The sequence below is a fragment of the Rhinolophus sinicus genome, linkage group LG01, assembly GCF_036562045.2.
Source record: "Rhinolophus sinicus isolate RSC01 linkage group LG01, ASM3656204v1, whole genome shotgun sequence".
Taxonomy (NCBI): Eukaryota; Metazoa; Chordata; class Mammalia; order Chiroptera; family Rhinolophidae; genus Rhinolophus; species Rhinolophus sinicus.
In genome coordinates, this window is record NC_133751.1 from 60,500,503 (window position 1) to 60,522,473 (window position 21,971).

At 45.3% G+C, this 21,971-nt stretch overlaps 1 protein-coding gene across 5 annotated transcripts in view; it reads left to right on the forward strand.

Moving 5' to 3' along the window:
- MYLK (myosin light chain kinase) overlaps positions 1 to 21,971 on the forward strand; it is a 241,530-nt gene that overhangs the window by 109,789 nt on the left and 109,770 nt on the right. For all 5 annotated transcript variants that reach the window (XM_019738977.2, XM_019738976.2, XM_019738974.2 and 2 more), the window contains 4 exons: positions 2,105 to 2,312; positions 18,180 to 18,228; positions 19,152 to 19,317; positions 20,533 to 20,698. In XM_019738977.2, coding sequence (XP_019594536.2) covers positions 2,105 to 2,312; positions 18,180 to 18,228; positions 19,152 to 19,317; positions 20,533 to 20,698 — 589 coding nt within the window. The remainder of the gene's footprint in view (positions 1 to 2,104; positions 2,313 to 18,179; positions 18,229 to 19,151; positions 19,318 to 20,532; positions 20,699 to 21,971) is intronic.

A 21,971-nucleotide genomic window follows, 5' to 3' on the forward strand; every position in this document is an offset into this window, starting at 1 on the left:
GATGTGAGACCTTATCTGTCCACTAACGTGGTCCCCAGCAGCCTAAGGTGGGACATATGTATTTCAGTGAGCCTTCGATTGCTTCAGACACTGTTGTCTGCTTCTGGGGAAAAGTGACTTCAGAATCTAAGCATTCCCTCGCACGTATTAAATCTGTCATGAGTATAGTTTAGATTTTGATAGGAAAGGGGTTTTTGTTTGCTTCCAGGAATTATAAATAAGATGGTAATATTGATTTGGAGTTTGGGTGTTTTGTGTGTGTGTGTGTGTGTGTGTGTGTGTGTGTGTGTGTGTGTTTTCTTTTTCTTTTCTTTTTCATTGAGATCTGACTACAAATTAGTGAGGAGGGGAGGCAGGCCTTGTGAGGTTCCTAAACTGTCACAGAAGGGGTGCCTGAGCATAACCAAAGAGGGGATTGTTTACTTGGGGTTTTCCCTGTTATTCCACGCTTCCTTTCCCAGGAAGACATCTGTATCCTGGCTGCTGAGAAACAGGTCTAAGGATGAGTTCGGGGCTGGACATCTGGGAAGGGAAATCCACGCTGTCCAAAGACAAATAGTGCTTCGCTCAGCACAGTTCTTTCTTCTTAGCTGCTTAAGGAATGAACTGTGCTCTGGTGCCCAGAAACGCGTGCGCACTCCATCGCCCGCCCCCTTCCTCCCACATGCTGATAGAGCATCGTCTCTGACCTTACTGGGGGGCGAGGGGTGAGGACAATTATTGCTGTAGATCATTGAAGCCTTTCATTATGAATGTAATTTGGGATCATCTGGCGAATTTCGGTTTTGCTCCATCCATATCCATTCTCTCTTGTCTCGGGGTGGCTGCATGGATAAAAGCTGGTGCTACGACTGTTTTGTAATGCAGACAACTTTCTCAGGAGGTTTCTGTGCTGTCTGTGCATTGCCAGTGCTAATGTGCCCCATTCTAGGCTCCCAGGCTGTGTCGCTGGGCTACACTGAGCCCTGTTCCTCCAAAAATGAGTTCATTCTGAAGGGCCTGTTGAGTTTCAGGAGCTTGAGGGTTCTTCGGGAACTTTTTCTTTCTCTGAAACTCCAAGTGATTTCTTTTCTTGGAACTTCTCTCTCCATGCATTTCCCCCTCTTTGGGGAAGTACCTTCTCTTTGAACAAGTCATTCTGAGGCTCAGATGCATCGAGTACTCAGGAAAGTGCTTACTTAACACTTAGCACTCAACAGAGGTTAGCTGCTCACTGTTCTCAGAGAAAGACAGAGCGTCTGGGGCAGCACTGCCCAACAGAAGCACCAAGCCAGGCACATACATAGTAGTAACTTTTCTAGTAGCCACATTAAAACAATAAAAAGAAACAGGCAAAATTAATTTTCACGATACATTTTGTTTAACCCACGATGTCAAAAAGACTATCTTTTCAACATGTCCTCGATAGTTTTAAATTATCGAGTTATTTTACATTCCGTTTTCTTACTCAGTCTGTAAAACCCAGTGTATAATTTACACTTACCGTGCAGCTCTGTTAGGACAGGCCACACCACAAGTGCTCCTTCACCTTGCGTGGCTCGTGGCTGCCGTAGGGGCAGCTCAGGGCTAGAACCTTCCTACTCAAGGTGAGTTCTGGGGACCAGTAGCATCAGCATCATCTGAGAGCCTGTGTGCACTGGAGCATCTCAGGCCCCATCCCAGACCTACAGAAGCAGAATCTGCATTTTAACAAGTGAGTCATTTGCATGCTAGTGTAGGAAGCACCAGGCTGAAACCCCCATGCTCATCCCTGCTCCCTGGGGTTCTGTTTTAACTGGTCTGCGGTGTGGCCTGGGAACTTATATACAGGTTTAAAGCTCCCCCAGATGATTCTAATATGCAACCAGGCTTGAGAATCACTTGTATAGTGGGCTGTGGAGCCAGGATGCCTGACTCGGCCACATTCTACCTCCGGGACCTCGGGAAATCCACCCAAACTCTCTGCATTTCAATTTCCTCATCTGGAAAATGGAGATGAAGTCGTATCTGCTTCAAGGGTTTTTATGTGGAATAAAGAACACATGTAAAGCACTCGGAACAGTACCTAGCAGATAGGAAGTATGCCTTAAATATAAGCTCTCACCGTTTCTTCTTTTTCCTGAAGGTCCGGGGTTACCCAGAGCCCCAGGTGACGTGGCACAGAAACGGGCAACCCATCACCAGTGGGGGCCGCTTCCTACTGGATTGTGGTGTCCGGGGGAGTTTCAGCCTTGTGATTCATGCTGTCCGTGAGGAGGACAAGGGGAAGTACACCTGTGAAGCCACCAATGGTAGCGGTGCCCGCCAGGTGACAGTGGAGTTGACGGTAGAAGGTGAGTCCCAGGAGGAGTGAGCCGTGGTGGGAGGTAAGCCGTCCACGTCCCCAAGGCCACAGCTCCTGCTCCAGCCCTCTCTTGAGAGAGGCGCCCATGAGAGAAAGTACACCCATCCCTGCACTCAGGACCTTTTACTCTAATGGGGGAAATGTGGTCCCTGTGAACGAGGGAGGTGTTCCACGAGACAGTATTTGTCAAGTTACCCGTCACGTCACTTTCCTTTTCCAGTCTTACCATGGCTTCCCCTCACACCGAGAAAGAGACCAGACTCCTTACGAATCCCTGCCCAGTCTGGCCACTGCCTGGCACTCCAGACCGTCTCCTACCATCTCGCCCCCTCTCTCCACTGTGGTCACGCTGGCCCCCTGCTCTTTCCAGCGGAAGGCCTCAAGGCCTTCACCCTGCTGTTCAAGTCTAAGGAAGAGCTCTTTCCGCAGCCCTTCTCCTGACGCAGGCCCTCAGGTCTCTGCTCAGGTGTCCCCTGAGAGAACCCCTTCCCCAGGACTCTCCATCCTCTCACTCTACCCCAGTTTTCCTCTCTAGGACTCAGCACTGCCTCACAGTCTATTATCTCCTCCACCCTCTACCACTACCTGGAAGCTCTAGGAGGACAGGGACGTTAGCTTGTTGACTGCTGTATCTCCAGTGTCTAGAAAACCTCCTGCTTCGTGATAGATGCTGAAATAGTTAGAGAATGAATGAATGATATTTATTATCATCATTATAAAGTAATACATGCCCATTATTAAAAAGTTTGTAAAACTCAGAAAATATAGAGGAGATAACCATACCCACGTATTAACACTGATTATTTTGTGTGTGTTTTCTCCTTTGTACTTACAAAAAAATTCTATTAACTTTAAAACTGCCAGGAAAAACATTTGACCATCAATAAAGCTATTTCCTTTGCTGCGAGTATATCCCCCACCTGCCGAAGCTGCTTCACGGGGAGACCATTCCCAGTTCAGGCTGCCAGCTGATGCCTAAAGACCTGATGTCTGAAAGGACATGTCGTCAGACCCTCAGACATATGGCAGGTTTCCCTCCATCCTTCCAGGCCTTTCTAAGGGCTTAGCAACCAGAGGGTCAGACTCACTTGCTCCTCTCACAGAAGATAGTCCTCCCAACCTGCGTGTCAGGGGACATTGTATGTGAAGATTAAGGTAGCCCAGGAAAGTTCCACAGGTGGCCGGGGCACCTGGGCCAATGTTTCCCTGTTTTCCAACTTCATGGAAGTACACACAAGCTGTTTCACGGAACAGAATATGCGTAGTTTGGATACGTTCCCCAAATTCTTTCACGGAGTGACCTGTTTCTTTTAATGACCTTCCGATGCCTGTGGGCTGGGGCATTCCCCATGGAAAGCAGACCCCAGTCAGAGTCTCTGAATGGCCCTCATCTAAGCCAATTCTGGTGTTGCGCTTTCCCCTGCATTATGTACTTTTCGATGCGCAAACTTTGAGCTAAGGCCCACAAAAATTATGTTATACCAATGTATTAGCTTCGGCTGCCATAACAGACCACATGGCTTAAATAACAGAAATTGATTTTTTTCACAGTTCTGGAGGCTGGAAGCCCAAAATCAAGGCCCGACAGGGTGTGGTGTCTGATGAAAACTCTCCTCCTGGCTTGCAGATAGCCACCCTTTTACTGCGTTCTTACGCGGTGGAGAGCGGGCTCCAGAGTCTCTTCCTCTTCCTATAAGGGCACCAGCCCTATTGGATTAGGGCCCCCCCTTCCGACATTTTTGAGCCTTGATCACACCTTCACAGGCTCTGTCTCCAACTATAGTCATACTGGGGCTTAGGGATTCGCCATATAAATGTGGGCGAGGACACACAAATCCAGTCTGTAACACCCCTTTTCTGATTTTCTGTTCGGAGCTAGGGAAACGGAGAATTCAGAGTCAGAGGGCCAAGGTTCTGTCCCAACGTTTTTCAAGCGGATGTGTGACTTTAAACCTCTGGACCACTGTTTCTGCAAAATAAAGGGTTTGCATTCAGTGGTCTCTACAGCCTGGGCTAGCCCTTGTTTTCTGTGATTCATTGGAAAGAATGGGGTGGGTTAGGAGTGCAAGGGAGGTGTATAAAACCTTTTTTTTTTTAATTCCCATCATTGAAGAAGTTAAGTCTGGTGTCTCAACAAATTTCGTAGGTCGTGGTACTCGAGGCAGGGGCAGGAAACAAGGCAGGAGAGCGGAATGACAGAAGGCTGGGGCTCTCAATCCTGACCCCTCCCCTTTGGTTTTAATTTGGGGTGACTCAGGCCCAGACCATTTAAGATGTTGTATGTCTTCTAACCCTAGGAGACAGAATGGTTAAGGCTGCAGCCTCTTTAACTGTGAATGGCCCTGTGTACATTTTGCTTCTGCATCAAAGGCCAGTTTCAGCTGATGTGTGGTTTGGGGCCACCTGACAGACCATAGGCCTGGAAAGATCCTCTCTGGTCTCTTCTGCCATGGATAAGTTGTTGACTGTGCCAGGGTAGCCCAGTTCTTACCAACGGAATCTAGCAGATCCCTGCCTTCTTGCCAGCTCTCTGTGCTATGCTTCTCGCTTGGAAAGAGCAGAGATCCTGGAATTAAGAGTATAATTCATATGTGGAGCCTCTTGACCCCCTAGTGGTCAAGTTTAGTAGGCAGTGTTATCAAATGGTCTTGGATTTTAGCTCCACTAATTTCTAACTATGAGGAAATTAACCTTTCAGAGCCTTATTTCCTTTTCTGTGAGCTGGAACTAATGGCTGTCCCACGGGTCGTGTAAGGATTAGTGCAGCACTGGCGAAAAGTAGGCACCCAGTAAATGGTAGTTTTGTTATATCTGAGCCTGGTAGTCACATCCTGAGAACTACTTCCAGGGGAAAATCCTGGCGTGGAGAGTAGGGAGAAAAATTCCTCATCTGGGTTCCAGTTTGGTAGCTGGGGCCAAGAAACATGCCATATCCTCTGTGAGGACAAGCGCCTTAACAACAGGACCATTTGTGACCTCATGCAGTGGGATGCAGCCCTAGTCTGAGCCCCGGAAAGGCTCTCAAAAGCCTGCCCTGACACTCACCCACCTCCAGAGGGCGGGTCACAGAGGTTTGAGGCACAGCAAGGAAAGGACATGGTGCCTGCCCTCTGGGAGCTTTCTCCTAAATGGAGGGGCCACAGGCCTGTCCTCTAGCCCAGCACTGTCCTTAGAAATATATAATGTGAGCCACGTGTGTAACCTTAGGTTTCCTAATAGCCACATTCAAAGAAACAGGTGAAATCAATTGTAATAAAATATTTTACTTAACGGGACATATCCGAGATACAATCATTTCAACATAATCAACATGAAATTATTAACGGGATATTTTACATTCATTCTTCCACATTTGGGGTGTATTTGACACAGCGTATCTCAATTCAAACTAGACATAGCTCAATAACCCCACGTAGGTAATGGCTACCGTATTACACAGCACAGCCCTAGAGGTTCCCATTGGAATAGTGACCGACGAGGCTTACGCAGAGAAAGAAGAGAAGAAAAACCCACATGTCCGAGCAAGGTAGTGAGTGATCCTGGGCATTCAGATTCACAGAGAGAGCCTCGGGTGTGGGCTGGAGTGAGGGGTGGTGCTGAAGTGGATGGGCCCCACACCCGCTGGTCTGAGTCTGAGAAGGCCCTTTGTCTTTCAGGGACCAGACAGTCACCTAAGTCATTTCAAGTAATAAAGGGCTAATTTTAAGGACATGAGCTCAGGAGCCCGGAGAGAGCCACATTGGCAGGCTCAGAGGAGATCCGGGCCTCAGGATGGCTCATATTCCCCTTAAAAAATGATTTAGTGCCAATACAGGGGCACACAAATCACCTCGGGAACCATGTCAGAGTGCAGTTCTGGTTCCGTAGGTCTGGAGAGGGGCCCGCGTGTCTGCAGTGCTAACCAGCTCCCAACGAGGCTTGTGCTGCGGGGCCACAGAGCACACTTTGAGTAGCAAGGAAGGATGCAGTTAGTTACAGGTTGATACATTTCGCCTGTACAGTGCTTCTCAAATGTGAGCACACATCCGAATCCCGCGGAGGGCTGCTGAAACCACACACTGCCAGGCCCTGCCCCAGAGTTTCTGATTTAGTAGGTCTGGGATGGGCTCCAGAATGTTCATGTCTAACACGTTTCCTAGTGGTGCTGATACTGCTGCAAACAGGGACCAGTAGTTTGAGAACAAGCTGGCTAATGTTTCTACCTTCTGTGTGAGGGTTCTCCAGAGAAACAGCAGTAGATGGTGCATATAGGCGTGCCTCGGAGACACTGCAGGTTTGCTTCCAGACCACGGCAATAAAGCGAGTATCCCGATGAAGCAAGTCATAATCTTTATGCTGGTGGACGGTACTGCCGTCGAGTTGTTATAAATGCAACATCTGTGACGCGCCATCCAGTGAAGCACGATGAACCAAGGTATGCCTGTGTACGTGTGACTCACATGATTACGGAGGCTAAGAAGTCCCAAGACCCACAGTCAGCAAGGTGGAGACCCCGGCGAGCTGGTGGTGTAGTTCCTCTCCAGGTCCAAAGGCCTGAGAACTACAAGAGCTGATGTGGTTTCAGTCCCAAGACCAGCAGGCTCAAAACCCAGGAAGAGTTGACGTTTCAGTGCAAGTCAAAGGCAAGAAAAAACCGATGTCCCAGCTCAAAGGCAATCAGGCAGGAGGAGTGTCCTGGTATTGGAGGGAAGGTCGGGCTTTTCAGTCTATTCAGGTCTTTCACTGACTGGATGAGGCCCACCCACATTAGGGAGGGCCATCTGCTTTACTCAGTCTACCCACTTAAATGTTAATTTCATCCAAAAACACCCTCACAGAGACACCCAGAATAATGTTTGACCAAATATCTGGGCACCCCGTGGCTCAGTCAAGTGGGCACATAAAATTAACCATCACACCCACTAAGTACTTAATTGTAACATTCCTGAATTACTTCATGGAATCTGATTGACACCTTTTTTGAGCTAGGTACTGGAAATATCAACTAAGTAACCCAGAGATGCTATAAGAGTTAGCAGTGGGTACGTGATGTGGGCTGGAAAGGCAGAATGGGAATATGTGCGTTTGTAAGTTGTGAGAAAGCAGCAACAGAGCCAAGAAAAAATGTGTAGAAAGCCAAGTGTCAACCAACTGAATGGGAAAAGATTTTTGCAAACAACACTTCCAATAACAGGTTAATATCCAAAATACACAAGGAACTCATACAACTCAACAACAACAGAAAAAACAAACAATCCAATTAAAAAATGAGCAGAGGACCTAAATAGACATTTCTCCAAAGAGGACATCCAAATGGCAAATAGATATATGAAAAAATGTGCAACATCACTATTCATCAGAGAAATGCAAATAAAAACCACAAGCCATTCCAACTGGTGTGAGATATCACCTCACCCCAGTCAGAATGGCTATCATCAACAAGACAATAACAAGTGTTGGAGAGGCTGTGGAGAAAAAGGAACCCTCATACATTGTTGCTGGGAATGCAGACTGGTGCAGCTGTAATGGAAGGCAGTGTGGAGGTTCCTCAAAAAATTAAGAAAAGAATTACCATATGACCCAGCAATCCCTCTCCTGGGTATCTAGCCAAAAAAAATCTGAAAACACTTATCCGTAAAGATACATGTGCTCCAATGTTCATTGCAACTTTATTTGTGGTGGCAAAGAAATGGAAATAACCAAAGTGTCCTTCGATAGATGAATGGATAAAGAAGATGCACAATGGAATACTATTCTGCCATAAGAAAAGATGAAATAGTGCCATTTGCGACAACATGGATGGACCTTGAGGTTATTATACTGAGCGAAATAAGTCAGACAGAAAAAGTCAAGAACCATAGGATTTCACTGATATGTGGTATATGAAACTGAAAACAACTAAAGAACAAGACAAACAGATGAAGAAACAAAAACTCATAGACACAGACAGTAGTTTAGTGGTTACCAGAGGGCAAGCGGGGAGAGGGTGGTAGATGAGGGTAAAGGGGATCAAATATATGGTGATGGAAAGAGAACTGACTCTGGATGGTGAACACACAATGTGATATACAGATGATGTATTACAGAATTGTACACCTGAAATTTATGTAACTTTACTAATAATTCACCCCAGTAAACTTTAATTTAAAAAAAAAAAAGATACAATGCAAAAAAAAAGCCAGGTGTGACATAATCATAGCTAACTTGCATTCAGCCCTTACTCTGTATTGCTGGTAGAGTGGGGTTGGTTATGTTTAGGACAGGTACCACCATGGGTCCAATCTGCAGAGATATATAGGGTGGAGTAATGAGCATAAAGCATGGCTGCCAGCTGGTTGTTCCTTCTGCAGGCCCATGGTCAGAGCAGGTGTCATTAGGGTGACCATCCCAGTTTCTGCCAATGCCTGCTCTGCCAATGTGATTCTGAATAGAGCTTCCTTTGATTTTCAGAAGAGTCTCTGCTTGGATAATAAATTACATGGTTACCCTAGCCACGACTGATCTGACTGGTGCACTGGGCAGTGAGTTAAACTTTAAAGGTGATGTTGAGAAATAAAGGATTATTCTAGGGGAAGAGGAGTAGCAAGAGTAATAGTTTCAGAGAAAGTGGAAAAAAATTATTTTCATCTCTGAAAAATAAATTCCAAGCCATTAGCCACTCTGTATAAGAATGCAACAAACATTTTTTTTTAATAACTGAAAATAATGAATATGTATTTGGTGGGGTATAGCTTTAGCCAGGAGCTCCCTCCTCTTGGGGAGTTTTCTTTGCAATAAATAAATAGGGACAAAAACCTGTTTCTTCCATTCTTTCTCGATCCAGCCTTGGCCATCACACTTTCTTCTCTCTCTGTCAGGCAGCCTGTCCTTCATGTAGGTGCCTCCTCCTCTGCCTCCATTCCTGTGGAGTTCTTTCCCCAGCTTCCTCCCCTGTAGGTGATGGGTTCTAAGGCTGCCCACTTTTGTCTCTGGCCCCTCATCCTAGAATGTCTCCCAGGAGCAAAAAGCGAATCCCTCCATCCATCGCTCTGTTCACCAGTCTGCTCCTCTCCGTGTTGGGTACTGGTAATAGAGCAATTCAGATGGGGTCCCTGCCCTCTTGGCATTGACTTTCTACTGGAGAGAGAGACTATAAATAACAGATACAACTTTGGTAGTAGAATTAAGTGCCCTCTGACCATGCATGAGAGAGAAGGCCAGGGGGCAGGCCGCCTAGAATGTGACAGCAGAAGGGACAGTGACCTCGTGTCGTGGGATCTAAGGGAGAAGAGCAGCCCTAGGAACTTAGAGTTAACTGAGGGGCAAGGGGGCTGGCGTGTTTATCTACCATTTCCCTGTCTGTCATTACTTGAGGGCTTCTTCCTGAGACATTCACTCTGCATCACTCTGGCTCTCCCTGCATGTGACCTGAGTCTGCTCCTGAGACCAGAAATAAAGCCACAAAGAGTTGTGGGAGTTTTGCAGACATGTTTAAGAATGAGAAACAGCAACAAAGTTGGTGGGGCCAGAGCAGAGTGAGTGAAGGTAGAGTGGGGATACATCTGGAGAGGCAGGTAAGTGTGGGACCACGTAGGGCCTTTAGTCCCTGGTGACGGGAAGCCATTGGAAAGTGTCAAGGAGGAAAATGACATGATTTGGTTTAGGCAAAATCTCACGGAAGCGGAGGGGGTTGCCATTGGTCTTCTGTCTGTAAGCGTCGGTTTCCTGGAAAATGACTGAGAAACAGTTGTTTCCACACAGAAAGCATTTCCCAAATCCAAACCAGAGGTATCAGCATGTTGGCTCTTTTAATGGTGCACTGGCCTATGGAATGATAGAAGGGGGCTCACCTCACCCCCTCATCTCCCTTGGCTTGTTTGGCTTTTGTTCCTTTGTCCCAGAAAGATAAAGGTTTTCCTCTGCTCATCTCTCTACCGCACCACGGGCTCCGTGGGTTGCCCAAAGCTGTCGTCTTTGCTTTGCTGTTCAGTTGCCCTGTTCAAAACAAAGCCTGGGCTCATGCTGTCGCCCTGGGGATGGCCTCCTGCCCATCTCCTTTCCAAACACACTTCCTCCCCGCCCCAGCCACCCGCGCTCAGTACTGCGCTTCTGCTGTGTGCACCCCCACCACACCGCTGTCCTGTAATCCAGGGCTCCCTGAATGATGTGAGAGAGAAAGGGTCAGGTGGCAACCCGCCTAGATGTGGCAGCAGAAGAGAATGACCCCAGGCTGTGGGATTTAAGGGAGAACAGTGGCCCTACTGTTTTCTTGTCCAGCTAGACTGGCGCCACGGACACCATCATTCTTGGGTGATCGTGACTCCGTAGGAAATATTCCCATGCCATCTTTATTGTGATTCCCATTTTTCAGGGACAGATTTCTCGGGTCCCTTTTATTTTCACATTGGGGTAGGTTGATGACATTATGTATTTTGGCCCTTGTCTGTTTATATTGGCCGAGTTTTAAATTATTGTATTCCTCAGGAATGTCTGTCGTGATTCTCCTTTTTTGTTCTCATATTTCTTTTGTACTGTCTCCTTTTATCTTAAATTTCCTACCTTCTTAAAGACCTGTAAGTGTATTTCCCATTTATATTATTTATAAACTCTCTTTAGTCTGTAACACTCTCTGCTGACCTTTTTTTAGGAGCGTATGCCCTCGTTTTTTAAAACGTAGTCAGAATCAAAATGCTCTCAGTGTTTTACCCTTTTCTGTCTCATCAAAATTAACAATATAAATGTGGTAGAGATGAACATTATTCTTTTAGCCCCACTAGTCTTTTTGCTGTAAAATAGTTGTGTATCCAGCCTGCCTTGGCAGAAGCCTCACTTATTTGCCAGACAGAAGAGTTAGATGACAAAGTACTTGGTCTCATTCTATTCTTGAAGGATGTCTCCCAAATCTCCTTGGCCTTGACTCCCTTTCTTCCTTTACTTTCACCTTCCACTTTGCATTTGTCTCTTTTTCCCTCCAAAATATACACCAGTACCCCTTGCTGGCCCAGCTGTGATTTCCACCATTGATGCTGCCATCTTTTCTTTCTTTCCATCTCTGATTCCACCATCCCCTCCTCCCATCTCCATCCCTGGTGCTTTCTCAGTGGCTCATAGTTCTACCCTCTTCTTTATTCATCAAATTTTATTGAATGTGCTAACTTTGCGCTGGGATCTAAGAGCAACAAGACCTGGTGATTGCCCTCAAGAGACTGACTTTCTTGACCTCATATTTCATTATGATACTGCAGTTGAGATTCAACATCAGGATTTATTTACGAGGTGCTAACTTTTACTGTGTGGGAGACATAATACTCTCTCAAATTCTTTCTGCAAGAACCTGGTTGGTCAGATGAAATGTAGACACATTAAAAGCTAAGCAAAAACACAAGGCAGCATGGGTTTATTTGTCAAATGAGTGGCAATAGGCTCTGTAAACTCAGGAGAACGAGACCCCTGCAGGCTGACATGGTCTGTAATGTCTTCTTGGAGGAGGAGGGACTTGGGCTTGTCCCAGAAGAATGAGCCCGATTTGGATGGCAGATTGTGATTTAGATGCTGGGGCTGGGAGGAAAGTGGAGAGAGTTTGGGCCTGGGGTAGGGGGTAGGTGAGTAGCCAGGTAGAAGCAGAGAGGGGGGAGAAACAAAGCTGAAGGACAGAGCAGGAAAAGGCTGTAGGAGGTCTGGAGCATGAGACCAGGCAGTGTTTAGAGACATATCCACTGCGGCGTATGAGCAGACTGGATTCTGCCCATCAGTGGTTGCTTGTCCATTTTCACCCTGCAGGTAAGCTCTCTGGATGAACTGCTCCCCTTAGTAACAGCCAGAGGGACATGCTGTGTAGTTCCGTTTGCCTCAAACCTTTTCTCACCTTTCCTTTATTTTTCTGAATGCCTGGGTTTATTACAAGCATTCTGGTCACAGTTTTTTCATGTGTTCCATCAGTCTTTGATACACTGTCATTTTATATGATCCCCAACAAAAATGAGTTGCTTATTAGGACAATGAATTTCTCTGGAACCACGCTTAAAATACCTTCCCGTACGCTGCATGGCTTCTGCTCAGACACCTGTATAGCAGACAGCAGACAGATAACTCACACATCCGGCCTGCAGAGGGTAGGGGGGCTCAAACTGGAGGTAAAATTTTCTGTTTCTGTTCTGATAAAATGATGCAAAATCAATCTTTATAACTTAAGTACTAACGGGAATGCTTGCGACTTGGCTTAGTGTGTTTGGGGAATCGCCATGGAAAGTAGTGGCTCTAGGAAAGTGAGCTGGGATGATTAGAGTCTTGGCCTCTATAAAGAGTTATTTTCTCTCTGCAGAGCATCGTAGAGTACTTATTTAAGACAATTGAGAGATCGCTGGCCACAATTTATTGAACTGTTCCCCCCCCTCCAAAACAAAACTGGTGTCACCATTCCTTTGAACTCATTGGGTAAGACATGACTATTTTGTTCATGGATGACCAGGAAATCATTTGTTTTCTAAGTGGTGGATATTTTATTTTAAACCCCTGAGAAAGAATTGATTCTTTATTGTGTCAGTTTCCTGGAGTCCCAAACAGAACTCCTGAGATGTCTGCTTGGTGCCTTGCGTTGACCTCCTTAGCCTCTATGGAGTGTCACATGTACTTGTTATTGAGTGTCACAGTAGAAGAATAAAGGACCTGTGTACATTCCAGCAAGAAGGGACTACAACAGTGAACTCCAAAGCTCCCTGTCTGAATAGAGACTGTTGAATGAATAGTTTGTATAGGACGAGGCCCCTTTATATAGTGGCAGGCAGCCTCTGGGAGGGGCCAGTTCACATTTATGGTTAGGACTTTGGTGGCCCCAGGAAGACAGAGCTGAAACTTCGACAGGTGACAGCCCACATCTCCTTGGAAAGGAGGGCAGCCAGGCCACCTCAGTCATTCTCAAGTACTCCCTTTCCTTCTCCAGTCAGTCGCCAAATCCTGCTGTGCCATCTGCCATGCAGTTGTCATTTGTCCTCATTGCCACCATCCTGGTCCTGGCTGCCATCATCTCTGTCCTGTTGCATAAATTCCCAGCTGTTCTCAGTTCCTCTCGTAACCCATTCTGATCTCCACATTGCTGTTTAAATATCTTTTTTAAAAAATTCAGATGGGATTTTATTATTTCCTCCCTTCAAATCCTCCAGTGATCTGTTGCCTTTAAGTTGAAACTCGGGATCTTCAAAAGGCCCAGCAAAGAGATGTCCCGTCTCCCTGCTTTGAAGCAGTTTGCCTCTCTCTTACTCACATTTTATTCCAGCTTTTATTATGCCCGTCAGCGTACTTGTTGAAGCTCTGGCCAATGCCTTATACAAAATAGGAACTGAATCAGTATTTTAGTACAAAGGAGGTTTCAAAGATCCCATGTCATAAAATAGAAAATTGTTTTGACACCACACTTACCGTCTGTTATTTTTTTCATTTTCTCTACTTCAGTGATCTGTAACTTGTCTTGCTAAGTAATCTTCTTTGAAGTTTTTTCGTTCTTTCTTTTTCATATAATATGTCTGCTCTGTGATTTATCCTAAAACTACTTTCTTTTTTACTTGATTAATTTTTCTTCTTTTTTCTCTCTCTATTGAGCTGTAATTGACATATAATACTGCTAACACTACTTTTTATTTTTCTCATTTTTTAGGTATCCACCTGTATACTGTTCTCTTGTTTTTCTATACTATTTGTACAGTGTTTTTCGATCATTCACTTTTAAATCCAAACATGCATATGAATCAATGCAAACATCTGACCATTTCATTATGTCTTCTAATGTGCCTGGACGTGTACATATTGAAATAGTCATATAGCAACATATACATATTTTTAAAAATTTACATATTGAAATAAATATTATAATTTACTTTTTATTTTTCCTTAATATTATAGTTAGGGCCTTTACATTTATTTTCTTTTTGAAGATATATATATATATATATCAGCAAACTCCAATTCAGGATAGCCCAGGGGGCATTGCTCAATATGTGTTATAAAAAGTGGGCATTTGTTCTGATTAAGTGAAGAACCACTATTTTAAGTAATCTTTAAAGTCCACTTTGGAGTTGGCTACAAGTAGTGTGACTGCCTGCTGGTTTGCCGGGAACGGTCTTGGTTTAATCCTGTTGTCCTGGCAGAATTATTAATTATGTCCCTTTCAGTGTCGAGAGTCCCTGTTTGGATGATAAGTTACGTCATCAGGCATTTTGCGAAGCATTTCTTCTCCTTACCGTCTTGATCTCATTATTCCCCTTTGCAGCAGCCTTCTCTGTCCCAACTCAGGCTTTCTATGCCCTTTTGACAAAAAGTGCTAGGTTCCCTCCTCTGTTAAGCTTTTCACGACTGAAACCTGGCAGCATTCTCTTTTACTTGTCCTTGAAAAATCTAAGATTAGTGGTTAAATACCTTCAGTGCGTTGGCCGTTTTTGCCCTCACTAACTTGATCCTGTCTTCACCGATTCTCTTAACTTTTCTATTTTTGGCATTCTACCTTAGCCCCCTCTCCACTTATTTTTCTACATAGCCTTGCTGTTCTGCCAGATTTTCATACTTTCACAAAATTAATTTTGCCTTATCTGACAACTTGTAACTTCAAATTGTTTGCCTATAAATAGACCCTTTTAGTTATTTTAACTCAAATTCTCTTTTTGTTTTGATGTGCACTCTGTGTTGTTAACACACTAAAATAAGCATTCCTCAATTCCATTTTTAGCTGACTGCTTTATGTGTTAACTTTGGATCTTACCATAAACTGCTCGTACTCTGATACGGAAATACCTACAAACAGCATTCTTTTGCTAGTCTCTGAAGAAATGCCATATTTATTGCTTTATTTTATCTTTTAAGAAATAAAGGAATTTTAGCCTTTGGATTAAGATATTTAGCTCCCAGGAGTTTTAAAGATGCTTAGTCTAATATTTTTTATTGTTAAAATATACATAATATAAAATTTACCATTTTAACCATTTGAAAGTATACAATTCACTGTCATTAAGTATATTCACAATGTTGTGCAGTGTTGTGCCTAGTTCCAGAACTTTTGATCACCCCAAACAGAAACCCCATATCCACTGAGCAGTCACTTCCCATCACCCCCCCCCCCCGGCCCGTGGCAACAACTAATCTGCTTTCTGTCTTCTATGGATTAGCCTCTTCTGAACATTTCATATAAGTGGAATGATACATTTCTTGGTGTCTGGCTTTCCTCACTTAGCAAATTTTTTCAAGGTTCATCCATGTTGTAACATATATCATTACTTTATTCCTTTGTATGCATAAATTATATTTCATTGTACGCATAGACCACATTTTGTTTACGCGTTCATCAGTTGATCAGTCTGATTTGTATCAAATCTTTACTCCAAAATGAACTGAAAAAGATTTATCAAGTCTTTACTCCAAAATGTTACAGAAGCGTGCTAAGTGCCATGAATGGTACATGGACATTTTTAGGCAGGCGTCTTAGTGATTGGGTATATGAGTGTAGCTAATACGTGGGACGGAGCCTGGATGGCCCTTCTGTTTGGATGCCAGCACCTTTCTCCTTTTGAAATTTTCTTTCTCCATTCCCTACCCCCTACCTTTTTTTCTTTTTTTTGATAATGAGGTCACGTTTTGTTTTTTCTTTGCATTATATTTATAGGTTTTACAAAATACAGCTGAATAAAATTACTCATGTCCCACCGCCCCAAAACAACATTTCAATATATTTTCCTCTGGTTGTTTTCCTATGTTGGAGTATTTTATTTTTACCTGATTATGATCACATTGAATAGGACATTTTATATGCTGCTCTTTTTTCGTAAAATTCATTTATGTAACAAATATTGGAATGTCTGCAATGTACTGGTCCCTGTTCTGGAGACCTCTGATGAATGAAGAATACATTGCAGTGGGGATATGGTTCCAACGTAATCAGCTTACAGATGATAGTTAAAGCTGTGGGGCTGTCCAAGACCTCCTGGGGGAGAGCCGAGAGTGCTGAGGACCCGGGGTGCAGCCTTGGTCATTCCCACATGCACAGATGGAGCAGAGAAGGAGGCTGAGGAAGAAAGGGCAGCCTAGTAAATACAGGAGAGTCTGGAGGAGAAAGTGCTTTGAAGGGGAGTAGCCCGTATGTCATGTGCTACAGAGCCTCTGAGGGAGAGGGGGGTTAGCGGTAGTGCTTTGGCAAGGTGGTGGTCAGGACGGAGCTCATGGAGTGGGGAGGCCCACAGCTCAACTGGAGTGTCCTCAGAGCAGATGATAGAATGTTTTAATATATTTCTGTGTTCCATATATTCTTAAACATAATTGAATAGCAGATTAAGATGCTAATTGTACACTTCACTTACCCACTTACTGTCTTCCTACCTTGTGACATTTGCACTGTTTCCAGTTTTTACTGTTACAAAAAAGACCAAAGTGAACAGCTTTGTAAATTTGCTTTTCCCCCTTAAGCATCATTTCCTTTGACTGGAGGCAGAAGTTGCTGGTCTAAGAGCAGAGCATGTTTAGAGCTTAGGATTCTCATTCGCTCAAATGTTTTTTAAGAAGACACGTTTGCAGTTCCTCCAGCAGTGTCTGAGGGGCCCCAGCAGCGTAACTGCCGTGGTCAGGTGGGTCCTCCCAGAGCAGGGAGGACCCCAAGCTTCCTGTCAGCTTAGAAGTTCTTTTAACCTAGAACAGAATTGAATGACACGGACCAAACCCACATCATGGAATGAAATTATGTATAGCTCACTAAGTAGTTGTGTTACACAGAATGCATGGACAATAATTGCCAATCCATAGGGAGTCACACTTAAATGTGCTGCGGTGTTTGTTATTAATCCTTTTTCACTAAGGTTCTGGCGAAACCTTAAACCAGATATGGCCGAAAGAAATACTCAGCCACGATCTTCATCCTTCATTCCTATTCATTCATACAGAGGTGATCAGGGTTGGAATTGAAGGGAATCCACCCTTTTCCAGTAAACACTCTTCGGTCTCCCCCAGCAGCTGCCTGCTGGTATCAGGAAATGTGGTCTGCCCTTTCTGTGTGTGCCTCGGGCGGGGTTTTATAAACATTCCCCGCTTGTGGCAAAGAACAACTTCCAGGCTGATCATCTCAAAATGCCCTCCTCTTCCTCTCCCTATTCCTCACAGATACCTCACCATTTTATAGTCCCTTTCTGTTCACATGATGACTCCTCCCTCGCCAGCAGCAGCAGCTGGATAAAACGAGCTGACCCCAGCTGCCTTGCTGAGTTTGCTGTTTAACTGCTTCCTGCCCAGCACAGCAGTGCCTCACCCGGGACTGGCAGTGCCCAGTGTGCTGCTGGTACAGGTTCGGGTGACGTGCTGGCTCCACGGTAGCTTATTTCCAGTGATCTGCTGCATTCCAGGTATTGCTGTTTGCAGGGCCTTAGTGGAAAGATGCAGAATTGATTGTGTTTAACATGAAGAGACTTGGTAAGAGAGATGCACGTGCCTCTCCCTTTCTCCCTTCAACGGGGTCATTTTTTAGAGAGGTCTTGGATGGCCAAAGATAATCCCCAAAGTAGATGCTCCAGTGGCATATGACAGCTCAGCAGAATGGTTACGTGTTCTAGAAGAGGCATACCTGGATGCATTCCTGCACCGTCACTGGCTCTGTGACTTGAGTGGGTGACTTCATTTCCCTGATTCTCATTATTCTCATCTACTTAAAAAACAGAAGGATGATAGTGTACCAGCCTCCTGAAATTATTACAGGAAATCATGCAAGATATATGTAAAGTACCCACCACAGAGCCATGCGGGCTCAGTCAGGGTGAACCGTTTCCATCATTATCCCACCTACCCTGGTTGTCGACTCTCGCTGACTTTCGTTGCTCCAAGTTGGTGGCTCAGACCTGACTCTTCAAGCCTCTTTCTCTTTGTTTCCTACTTGCAGGGGGCTTTGTGAAGAAGCATGGTCAGCCTGTTGTTTCCAAAACCTCGGGGTAAGTTGTGTGATGTTCAAGCAAGGGTAAGGGCGGGATTGGCTTTTCTTGCTGACTTGGCACAAACGGTGTAGGGAGCAAGTCTCGGGCATCCTGGATTGTGATTACTAAAGTGGAAGCCTATTGGGACGCCATGTGTCATTCGCACAGTGCCTCCTGACCTGGCAGCCTCTGTGGATAGACCCTTGACTGGCCTCGCTGCTGAATGGAGGGGAAGGGGGCTATGTGGCCATAGTCCGCAGGGATGTCTAGCCATCAAGGCAATAGTCAAAAGACTGAAATAAGCAGACTTAGAAGAGGCAATCAATATGTGACACTTCTTTTGGAAAGTGAACCTGTATTGTAAGGGTAAGTAACAGTAGCTGCTATAACAAACAAGTCCCCTAATCCCAAGGGTTTAACACAGGGAAAGTTTATTTCTTACTCAAGCAGAGTCAATTCAAAAATTCTTGAACAGGTGGAGAACCTTCCCGTTATCTTTCAGGGACCCAGTCTCCTTCCATTTTATGGCTCCATCGTCTCCTAGGCCTTGGAGCCTCTGCTGGACCCTCTGCATCTAGCCAGAAGAGTGGGCAAGAGAGTGTGGAGAATCTCACAGGAGGTTTTATGGGTCCAGCCTAGAAGTGGCATACAGCTCTTCTGCTCACACGCTGTTGTCCAAAACCCAGGCTTTTGGCCAGAGCTCAGGTCTACCTTACTTCGGGGGAGGCTAGTAAGTGGAGTCCAGCTGCATGCCCAGGAGATAGAGGAAATAAGTTTTGGTGCTTCAGGTTTTTCCAGAGGGTACATCAGAAATGTGTTGGAGGTAAAGAGCTGGGAAGGCTACCCTTTGCTGGGTTTTGATCCCAATTTAAGTGACGTGGGTGGGGCCACAGAGATGAGGATCTGAGTTGCCGCTGGATTCTCTGCTGATTTCTTTCCAGGGACAGATTCGCATCCTCCACAGTGGAGACCCGTCCTAGCATCTGGGGAGAGTGCCCTCCAAAGTTTGCTACCAAGCTAGGCCGAGCGGTGGTCAAAGAAGGACAGATGGGACGATTTTCCTGCAAGGTCACTGGCCGGCCCCAGCCACAGGTCACCTGGCTCAAGGTGTGGTTTTGTCCGCCCCAACTCTGGACCACGCCTGGGGACCCTGAACGTTCAGGGTTAGACCCTTTGACTAGTGGGAGTCTGTCTTTCCAATCCCTTCTAATTCATCTACAGGTGGTTCTCGAGGGTTCTCTGTATAAGGGTTCTCGTATGTCTGATAGCCATGCTTGTTCTTTCCTGTTTGCACACTCTCCCTCTGTTACTCAGTCTACAATGTCCTGTCATCCACACACTCACAAAACAGCATAAAAATTACCAGTCAAGACAGACCAGACCATCTCAAGAGAGTGGAATTTGAAGTCATGGGACTAGATTTCAAGCCACGGCTCCTTGGCTCACAGGCATGTGATACTGGGCAAGTCATTTGATCTCTTGGAACGTGGTTTCCTTATCTGTGAGGTGGAGATAATCCCAGCTATGTCAAAAAACTGTTGGGAGGTTCCATGTGGAAGTGCTTTACAAATCCTTCCGGGCTGAGCAACGTGAAGGCAGAGGTTGTGGAAGAGGTGGAGGGAGAAGTGGAGGCAGCAGTGGGGTAGGAGAAGGGGTAGATGGTAAACAGGGCACTGGGGAGCCGCGGGGAACACTTGGGGTCAAGGTCAAGGACAGCAGGTTTTCCACGGTGGAACTCCTAGATTAAAATGAGTGATGGGACACGTTTGACCTATTTCCTAATTCTCCTAAACGAATGCAGGGAAAATAATAAAAGGAAAAAGCAGAACTAAAGTGAGGAGTATAGGATTTCCCACCTCAAACTAGGGCTACTTTGAAACAGGTTCCATACATCTGCTCTAAGCTGGAGCGAACATCACAACACATACATAGACCTCGAGTCAGGGCTATTGGGCTGTCTGTCCAAAGACTGTTCTCATGCAGCATAGAGGATATAGTTAGTGATATTGTAATAACCACGAGTGGTGTCAGATGGGTACTAGGCTTACCGGGCGATCACTACGTAAGGTATATAGATGTCTAATCACTCTGTCGTACACCTGAAACTAACATAATACTGTATGTCAACTGTAATTGAAAAATACTTTAAAAATAAAAATAAAAACAAAGACTGCTCTCTAAGCATGTTGGCAGAGCCCAAAACAGAGGGCTTGCTGCCCATGCCTGGTGTCTGTCACACCAGGATTGGCAGGAGGTAAGAGGACAGTGCCAGCAGGTGGCAGTTGTTGTTTTTGAACCATGCCACCTTATTGTCATCCACAGGGAGATGTTCCCCTGCAGCCAAGTGCCCGTGTGTCTATGTCTGAGAAGAATGGGATGCAAGTTCTGGAAATCCATGAGGTCAGCCAGGATGACCTGGGAGTGTACACATGCATGGTGGTGAACGGATCCGGGAAGGCCTCCATGTCAGCTGAGCTTTCCATCCAAGGTACCAACTGGTCGGGAGAGCTAGTGCCCACACCCCCTTCCTGTACACTCCTAGGAGCTTGTTCCTTACACATCTGTGTGTTACACGTGTCACACTTATGTACCCATGCGTACCCTTGAACCAGAAGGAAGGAAATGGCCGGCAACACAGACATGACCACAGAAGGTGCTTCACTTGTGTCTCCTCCGTACACCCTACACCTGTGTCTTCTGTCTTTCCTCCTTGCTCAGACTCCCTTTTTATGTCTCTAAATGTCAACTGGAAGAATGGGTATTGCTAATATCTTGCTGTCACCTCACATGTAACTTATCACCCATTGTCTCTCTGTCCTTCAAATGAGGTGTTCCCTCAACTTAACTCTTTGGACCCCAGGAGCGCCCTTTTCCTTCTCTCCCAGACTGGACTTTCCAGCCTCACCTTTGACCCCGCCTCGTCCTTGCTGTAAGCATCAGAGCCTGTCCGTTCTTCCTTTGAAATATCTTTGACTCTATTTCCTCCCGGTATTGCCCTGGGCCCACCAAGTGCAGCCTGGGAAAGCCGAGGTGTGTGGAGCAGGAACCTTGAGCAAGGTGGGATTTGGGGGCTCAAGGAGGGAAATGACCTCCACTCTCTCCTCCTCCTTTCTTACCTTCTTTTTTCTTCTGTAATTTTTCTCTTCCACATCCCCTTCCTTTCTCAGAAACTCTTCTTCCTTGCTCTCTTTACCATTTTTGGCCCAAGCATTTTTCACCACCCACAGAAAGAAATTTATTCTACATTGCAACCCAGGACATGATCGGTATATAAACATTTACCTGAAACAAGTTATATGAAACAGTCTTGAGTTGTACTATGTACAGTACACGCCGGTATTTTCTGTTCCATTCTACATCATTAAGGGGGCGGAAATCCTGGTCCCGCAGAACTTGGCTTCACAGCTCACAGCAGGCTCAGGACCGGCTGTTATGCATGGACAGTAGTGTTTTAGTCACTCTTCCCTGTACTTGCCCTAGCCTTGAAGTAAACCCTGTTCCCTTCTGAAGTGCTTAATGACAAAACGCTGTGTTGCCTGGAATTTGTTTTAAAGCACTCCCAGAAAAAGGCTCCTGAAAAAGAAAAACACATAGACCAAAAGGGATAGATAAGACTGGCAAAATATTGATATTTCCTTCATCTGGGTGATAGCTTTCAGGGTTTGTTATATCTTTCTACTATTGTATAGTTTGAAATTTTCCATGGTAAATTTTTTTTTAAATAATGTGGCAGGAAAAAATATATATTATATGTTTCTTTG